Source organism: Chrysochloris asiatica, unplaced genomic scaffold (genome assembly GCF_000296735.1).
Source record: "Chrysochloris asiatica unplaced genomic scaffold, ChrAsi1.0 scaffold00005, whole genome shotgun sequence".
Lineage (NCBI taxonomy): Eukaryota > Metazoa > Chordata > Mammalia > Afrosoricida > Chrysochloridae > Chrysochloris > Chrysochloris asiatica.
In genome coordinates, this window is record NW_006408523.1 from 44,355,684 (window position 1) to 44,364,931 (window position 9,248).

General features: G+C 37.2%; 1 protein-coding gene across 1 annotated transcript in view; it reads left to right on the forward strand.

Annotated features, from left to right (window-relative positions):
- TBC1D4 (TBC1 domain family, member 4) overlaps positions 1-9,248 on the forward strand; it is a 256,076-nt gene that overhangs the window by 197,844 nt on the left and 48,984 nt on the right. Inside the window, exons 8-10 of the mRNA XM_006832071.1 lie at positions 898-972; positions 2,339-2,565; positions 4,346-4,510. Coding sequence (XP_006832134.1) covers positions 898-972; positions 2,339-2,565; positions 4,346-4,510 — 467 coding nt within the window. The remainder of the gene's footprint in view (positions 1-897; positions 973-2,338; positions 2,566-4,345; positions 4,511-9,248) is intronic.

Sequence of the window (9,248 nt, forward strand, 5' to 3'; positions counted from 1 at the left end):
CTCCTGCTCTTCTCCCTCTATGGTCCCAGGGTTCTCTGCTCCTAGACTGCAAGATAAACCACTCCCTTCTTGTTGTTACAAAATGTCTACCTTTACATTTGCAACAATCACAATCAGTTCTGATAATAATTACTCACTATTGAACCACAGGGAGTCTTATCCCCGTCTCCTTTCACCAGCCCTGTCTAGACAGGTTGACAACCACTCAGTGGAGATTCTATCTTCCTTCATACCCTCTGAAACTAAACTCCCTCTTGAAAACTTGTAAGCCAGTCACTTTGTGCCTTTATAACCCCCCTCCCCCTCCCATTTTAGGTAGTCTTAGTTGCCCATCCCTGTCAACCCTGTGTACAGAGGAGGTGGAAATGATCCTTGCTGTAAAGATTCCTTCCCTTTTGGTTGGTATTTTAAGCTACTACATCCATAAGTATAGGTCAAGTTCATCAAGTTATAGTGGATTACACTTTTTTTCTCTTCTTTCTTCCTCTAGTAGAGTTCTGATCATTCAGTCATCGAAGCTAGGTCATCTGGGTACTATCTGCAAGTTTGGGCATTCTTGTGCATCTCCCCTCACTTCATATCAGCTGGACACTAAACTCTCCTCTCTAGTTTTTGAAGGAGTTCTCACTGAATATCCAGTACTTGTGGATAAATAATGCTTTAACCTTGTAACCAAAATAACATCAAAGGGTTTGTTTTGAATATCTAATGGCTGATTGAGCAATCATGGAAATAGACTGTGAATAGTTCTGTTTACTGTGCTATATTGCCAAAAAGTAAGGGTATATCAGAATGAACTTAATGCTAATATAAAGAGACAACCTGAAGCTGCCTTTTGTCATTTTAAAGTAAAAACCTAAATCATATCAACAATTTAATTTTGTGTTTTTCACTCAGGGAGCTAACAGGATGAGAGGCCGGCTTGGAAGCATGGAGAGCTTTGAAAGATCCAACAGTCTTGCTTCCGAGAAGGTATCTAATTGGAGCTCCCCTCATTTTTCTTTTTAAATACACTTTAGGAATTTAGAAAAAAACAACAAAACCCAACACATATGTAATAATATGCATGCTTACTTATCTTATTTTGAGCTCTTTGTAGCCTTTTAAAAATATAAATATTTTAAGCTTTATTTACACAAACATTTTAGAAAGTTCTGGATATTAACATCGCATTCCTTTTTCAGCTGAAGCGTCCTCTCATTGGGTTAAAATACGGCTTTTATAGGTTGCTATATACTCTATCAGCCTTTTCACTGTTTGTAACTCTTATGCTATGGAAGACGACAGTATTTGAGCAGCTCAAAGCCATGAAAAAAGAGCCAACTGCTGTTTGTGTTTGTACAATGATCTGTTTTTCTTTTGCTATCTCCCCATATTATACCCCACCACCACCAGTTTTTTTTAACCTTTTCAATTCTAACATTAGGTTCTTCATTATTTCACAAACTATTGTTAGTAGGTTTAGTTTCCTGTTGATTTGTTCTGACAGAAAACATCTAACACGAAGGCATATGAAGCACTCATATTTTTAACAATAGAAAAAAACAAACATTAAAATATCTTTATTAAATTTTCTGTTGATGGAATTGAAGACTTAGTTCACCTATGATTCTAACCCATGTTTATCAAGCTTAACATTTCTAAACTGCTGTCTGTTCTGGAAATTATAAGCGGCACACCTGTTTAAGTGGAAAGATTTATTATGTTTACTCATGCAATATCAGATGCATGCCAGCATAGTGCACTTTTCATTCATTTCCTGTTTTTCATGGTTTAAAAAAAAAAAAATTACTTCAGGCAATATATAGTAGGATAGGAACCTCCATAGTGAAGGAGGATACTTAACAGGCCATTCTTTTCCTGATGGTTTTGCCATGAGACCTGGGCACTTAGGCAATGTCACATTGTTTTGATAGTACAGGAAGCATGCAGCTGATATGTCACGGAAATTAGTCGCTGCATAAACACAGACTCCACCTTCTTTTGGTCACGATCTCTTTTCAGTTCTGGCAACGGAGAGAGGTACAGTAGCTATAGCATTTTACCACAAAGTGTCAGGAGAAAATAATACCTTTTCTTATCACCCCCTTTCTCTCTCTGGCCTATCTGTACGGATGCTGTCATCCAGCTGCTTATCACAAGAAATGGGTTGTGGTAATACTGATTAGCCATCAGCATGGATTGAGTAAAAAAAGAAAAAAAAAAACAAAAAAACGAGAATTGTCATGACTCAGGAAGAAGAAGAGGCCTCTCTGTCACGTCTGAGCTGAGTGCTTCAGCAGGTCTGCTGCTATGATCCTTGTGGGAAAGGAAGATTTCCCTTCTGCTTGCTTTTCAGGACTACTCCCCAGGGGACTCCCCACCAGGGACACCACCAGCCTCCCCGCTCTCCTCAGCTTGGAGCACGTTCCCTGAAGAAGATTCTGACTCCCCACATTTCCGAAGACGGGCACACACATTCAGTCACCCACCTTCAAGCACAAAGAGAAAGCTGAACCTACAAGATGGAAGGGCACATTGTGTCCGCTCCCCTCTCCTGAGGCAGAATTCCAGCGAACAGTGCAGGTGAGTCCCAATCTGTCTCCAAGATGTGAAAAGCAACTCTCTTGTTACTGTTTTGATGATTGTGGAGTAAAGATTCATTGTGATTTGATACTCTACCAACATTTAGAACTTTGAAAGAACATAAAACTGAATTCTAACAGCTTCAGTCACTAAGAAACAAGGCAAGATTTAAGGCACATCTGAAGAGAATAGTTTGATTGATGAAATGTCCCCTATCCCCCCACCTAACTTTTTATCCAAAAAATAAAAACAATCAAATGTCATGCAATTGTTTTGTCTGCAAACTTGCTGACAACAGCAGTCAGTCAGTGTCTTCATGATGGCAGATATAAAGAAACAGAGTCAGCACATTCTAAAGTAACGTAACAGAGGAACTTCCTGCTAGCTTAAATTACTGGCTTATAGTATCAGGGGTGACAAGTCACCTAAGTTGACTTCACACAGGGGATGATATTTGGCTGTATTTTACTATACTTGTATAGTTATTAAAAGTGAAGTATGAAAATCATTTATTCTAGAGAAAAAAATTTCTCTAGAATAAAGCGGTACAAATAAAGAAAAATACGTATATGATAATTGACAGCAGTGTCCCTATGAAATGACTTTACATGTTTTGTAAAAAATAATATGGCAAAATTACTTGGGATTTAGTGAAACATAGTAAAAGGGGTTAACCTGGAACTGTAGTATGACTCTCCTTATTTTGCAGTACAAATCAGAATTTATATCCAAGGACTAATTGTGTTTCTCTTCCTAATCTATGAGTTTGATGTAGGAACTGTGAGTCTGATAAGAATGCCAATTGGAGAAAAAAATGGAACTCTAAAAAACAGAAGACTAGTTTCTATATCTGTTATCAAATTCACAGCTTTTCCTTTAAGGATGCAAATTTTATCCTCAGCTGTTTTATGGAATGATTTGATATAAAATAAGATACTTAAGACATATAAACGTAGAATAAATCAATAGAATAAAGTATTTCTAAGACTTCCTTTTTTGAAAGTGATTGAGTATTCATATATAGAGAACACTGTTCTATGATCAGTACACTTATATTTTACTCAAGGCACTAAATCTCATCTTTTTCAGGAAAATTATTTTAAATAATTTATAACACCAGTTATTTTAGACTATAAATTACATCCTTATTCTTCTCTATCTTTTCTGCTCTACCAAATGCATTTTTTATATTAGTTCAGACCATTTTATATCAATATAAGAAGATGCTATTTGCATTATTGTAAAACTTTGCTAGGAAAAGATTCCTCAACAGAGAACTCTGGTTAAAGGTATAGCAGCATTATCCATTGGCTTTTAGAAAAAGCATGGGTCTGAATTTTGTCAGCTAATGATATAATGATTTCCAACAATCAGATATGTGGTTCTTGGATAATTTAGAATAAAGGTTTCTATCTTCAAAATAATTAAGTCTTTGAACTACTGACATCAGGTTTTCCTTCTGGAACTTGTTGCCTGTAATTATGTAAAAACGAACAACTTGTTGACATAAAATTGTTTAAAAATTTTTTTTAGAGACAAATACCTATGATTAGAAATAATGCCTAACTAAGCATAGTTGTGAAAGAGTAAAGCTAGGCTATAGCATCTCAATATAGAAGTGCATGTTCTTTATCTCACTGTCCCCCAAATAATACCTAGCCATGATCCTTTCAAAGAAAGATTAAATATAGCAAGAACCTGTTTATATGCTTTTTCATAGTGAATGAAGATTTTGCCGAACTATAAATTAAGACAAATTTGCTGTATTTTCTGTACTCAGCATTCTTCCATCAGTTCGACGCATGCACAAGGAGAGTAATTCTTCCTCCAGTCTTCCAAGTCTTCACACTTCCTTGTCTGCCCCTTCCTTCTCTGCCCCCTCTTTCCTGAAAAGCTTTTACCAGAATTCAGGTAGACTGTCCCCACAGTATGAAAATGAAATCAGGTGAGATCAGTGTCCTCTGATTTGCAAAGCAATCAATTTTTTGCAGTGATATACTGATATGTTACTAAAAAGTGGCTAATTAATGTTGGAGTGGCATTTATGCATCTCTGTGTTGTGCTTATTTTAATCTGTTTCTAATACTGGTGTCAATTCCAATTAATTTCAGTCCGAGAATTTTTCTAACCTGTAGTTTCAAAACTTTGGAATGATGTAGTTAACTTACTTTTTGAATTACATATTTTTTAGTACTACTTGTTCATTGCTTTGCTCAAAGAAATCTCAAAGTCTACGTTTTGTTTTGCTGAAACATACCAAGCAAAACATTTTCTGATCATGCTGCTGTTAACCTCCTTGAACAATCTATTGGAACCCACTGATTTAAACGACTGCACTAAGGTGATGGATCCAATATATCTTTATTATTATTAAAACATTTCCTAGGCATGTCTTTGACATTTCAATGATATGAATTTCCTTTTCTGAACCTCAGTATAAGTCATATAATGATTATAGGATCATATTAAAAGTAACTGTTTCAGCTATCATGAGGAATCACTTTGAGCCTTACGTAAATTTCATTTTGTTTAGTTTTTATGCTCATTATTGATAATGAATAGACTATTAAATTTTATTGCTTGCTTTTTTAGCTACACAACAACTAGATATGATGTTTAAAAATGTTTTTGAGAATTGCCTCTTTTTAAAATTTGAAATTATTTATCAGTTCTTACTGAGGAGTTGGTAGCCTTTGGAAAGTGATGGGCTAAGTGGAAAGTCTTACAGAGGAGTATCTGGTGGCTTGGTAGTTTTGTGAGATTCAGTCCTACTTCAGTCTGCATGTTTGTGAAAGTGTGTGTGTAGCCTCAATTCATTCGTTTTTATTGCTGTACATATTCCATTTGATACTCTATAATTTATCCTTTGTTTTGCTGATTGACCTTTGTGTTGTTACTAATTGTTCAGTAGTTGGGCAGTTTTTATCCAAGAGAGTAATACATGTGGCCAACCAGCCTGTGTGCCACTAAAATCTTCTTGGGTTTTAGGAAATCCTAAAAGTTAGTATGTAACTTGGTAATGATGAGTAACTATTTAAATTAGACCAATTCGTGAAATATCTCTGAGTTTTTTTGTCCATATGTGCCAATTTTTTTCAACTCTAGGAAATATGACTAATATTGGATTAATATAATTTTAAATCTAAACTTTTCTCTGCATTAGTACTAAGTCATATTCAGAAAATAACTTTTATTTATAATGAAGAAAGTTGTTGAAGAAATGTCTGTAAATTTTTTTCCCATCGTTCTGATCGGGGTCACAATGGATGGACCCTGATGGAATGGGAGAAAAAAATGGAGCAAAATTCAAATTCATAGAAAGTTCAGACTTACTGGACCAGTTGAGACTAGAAGACTCCCTGAGACCAGCACTCCTAGATGCTTTTTTTAACCTTGAGCTGAAACTGTCCTCTGAGGTCATCACCTTTTAGTGATACAACAGATTGATGCACGAAATAAGGGGTATTACCTATGAGTCCTGGTGTGGTGCTGTGGGATAGAGCATTGGATCACAAGGTCCATTTGAACTGCAAGGTCCGTGGTTCAAACTCCCCAGCTGCTACTCAGAAACCCTATATAGGATCGCTATGAGTCAGACTTGATTCTATGGCTTAACAACGGCAACTACCTGTGAGTACAGTATTCCATTTTAAAACCATCCTGGTGTAGTGCTGTAGGATAAGCACTCAAACATTAGGTCGATTTGAACTTCAGGGTCAGCAGTTCAAACTCACCAACCACTTCTTGGAAACTGTGAATTGGAATTTGAGACCAAAATGTCAACAATATGAGACCAAAATGTCAACAGTGACTCAAAAGCAAAAATGCCAGGGCCCAGAAACCAGACCCCTGGAGACAGAACAATCAGAACACAATTAAAGAGAATGTTGACTCATTGTGAAAAATATAACTAAATGTCACTGGACAATTTTTATAGACAAGTGGGAATCTATATTTTCTGTGTCAACTTTCACCCAAAACACAATAAAACATTATTTTTAGCAAGTTTTTTAAGGGATAGCTTTATGGGAAAAGATTTAAAGGGCCATAATAGGAAGCTAACCACAAAAATAGTATGTATATATAATGTGCAATGACTTTAGAAAACCCAGAGTTTACCCATATAACAGATAACAGTTTGCCTTTTTTCTATAGCACTACCAAGCAGCCCTGGTGGCCCAATGGGTTAGGCATTGGTTAGTCAAAAGACAGGCAATCAGAACCTACTAGTTGCTTCCCAAAAATAAGATGAGGCAGTCAGATTCTGTAAAGATTACAGCCTCAAAAGCCTTTGGGGGCAATTCTATTCTGTAACGTCTCTATGAGTCTGACTCCATTCCTTGGCAGGAGATCAGGTTAGGTTAGTAGTACCAGGATCCCTGGGTGTTGTATATGGTTAACTGTTTAACTCTTGACCAAAAGCTTAGTGGTTCAAACCCATCAAGAGATGCCTAGGAAGTAGGACCTGGTGATCTGCTTCTGAAGGTCACAGCCTTGAAAATTCTATGGCTCGTTGGTTCTACTCTGAAACACATCAGATCACTGTCAGTCAGAATTGACTCTAACAATGGTAAGTGCCATCGAGTCAGTTCTGACTCATAGTGACCTTGTATCTGGTTTCCAAGGAGTGACTGGAGGGTTTGAACTACTGACCTTGCAGTTCAAACTGCCCTTGAAGTACAGTGCTTATTCTATAGCACCACACCAGGACTCCCTATAACAACTGGAAGGTTTTTTTGTTTGTTTGTTTTGTGTGTGTGTGTGTGTGTGTGTGTGGTGTTTATAGCACAACCCTTCACTAAAAAGCCATTTTCAGTCAAATCCATTTGCAGTTTCTTCTTGTTATGTTGGTTAAACTCAGTAGCTGCAGAATCCAGTTTCCTTTGAGATAGAACAATCCCTGAAAGTGACAATTAAGAAGGCCAAAGGTTAGTTATGGACAGACTGTAGGATATAAAAATAGTGACTTCTTTTTTTTAAAAGAAGTAATTATTTATTTATTTATTATTACCTGTGAGTCCTGGTGTGGCACTGTGGCATAGAGCATGTTTTAAAACTCTATAAAATGTAAAGCTATATAGATATATCTTTAATAGTTGCTTGCATTATTCTTGCTAATAGCTTCCTATAACCCCCTATACCTCATTCTGATAGAAAGACATGGAAGCCAGAGGGCAAGTATACAATAATTTTTCATTGCAAAATTTCACCATTTTATAGCTATTTTGGGAGTCCTGGAGTGGTGCTGTGGGTTAATGTGCTGGACTGCAAAGTGGATTTGAACCGCAAGGTCAGCAGTTCAAGCTCACCAACCGCTGCTTGGCAACCTTATACAGGGTTGCTATGGGTCAGAACCAACTCGATGGCACTTAACAACAACATAGCTAACTTGAGTGGATTACAAACTGGGCTGCTAATTGCAAGGTCAGCATTTTAAATCTACCAGTTGCTCCTCAGTAGATAGATGAGGCTTTCTGCTCCTATAAATATTTACAGCTTCAAAAACCCTTATGCTGGGTCGCTGTGAGTCGGAACTAACCGGACGGCACACATCCATTACCACTACCACCACCGTAGCTATCTTGTTTAAAACTCTGTCTTTAAACATGTGTAGAATGTTTGCATTTGTTGGTGTTGTTAAGTGCCGTCGAATTGGTTCTGACTCATAGCAACACTGTATCTGGTTTCTGAGGACCAGCTGGTGGGTTTGGAACCGCCAGCCTTGTGGTTAGTAGTCCAGTGCTTATCCTACAGCACCACACCAGAACTCCAAGATCATTAAAGATAAACTTCTTTGCTCTGAGAAATTCTAAAAAACCAGAGAGTAATATACTTTCCATGTGTGTAATTTGACTGCAGAACACCAACAGACTCAAAATATACTTTGAACATTGAGTTTCATTGAACTGTACACTAGTCATGAGCATCTAGCTCCATGCATTGTCACAGGGTGGATACACTCAGTTAACCACCACGTGGTTATGAGGGAAATGTCCCAGAAGCCCAGTTGTTTTTAGTGCTGTTCAGTCAGTTCCGACTCATAGATACCTGGTATAGGCTTTCCAAAGGGCCACGGGTGGGTTTGAGCCACCGACCGTGTGGGTAGCAGTCCAGTGCTTATCCTGTAGCACCACACCAGGACTCCAGAATCCCAGTTGTTACTAAGTGCTCGTAAGTCAGTTTCATAGTGACCCTGAATAGGGTTTCCAACAAGCAGCTGTTGGGTTTAAACTGCCAATCCCATAGTTATCAGCCCAGTGTTTATCCTACAGTGCTGGCTACACCAGAACTCCAGTAATGCTCCTCATTTTGCCAACTAATCCCTGCCCCCATCTCGGCCTCAAATACCACAGTTTCATTTTGCTTGGGTTTGTGCTTCATATACATATAATGACACAGCATACATTCTTTGGTATCTGGCTTCTTTTACTGAACATTAATTTGTAGATTCATTCTTGTTTCTACGTGTAGCTTTAGTTCATTCATTGATATTGCTGTATATTATTCCACTTAGTACATCACAGTTTATCCATTCACTTGCTGTTAGAAATGTGGGTTGTTTCTAGACCTTTTTTTTTTTCACTACTAAAATAGTACTTCCTTGGATATTATCCAACATGTCTTTAATTGTATGTGCATATATGCATTCTTTTTTCCCCACATATGCATTCTTTTTTTTTTTT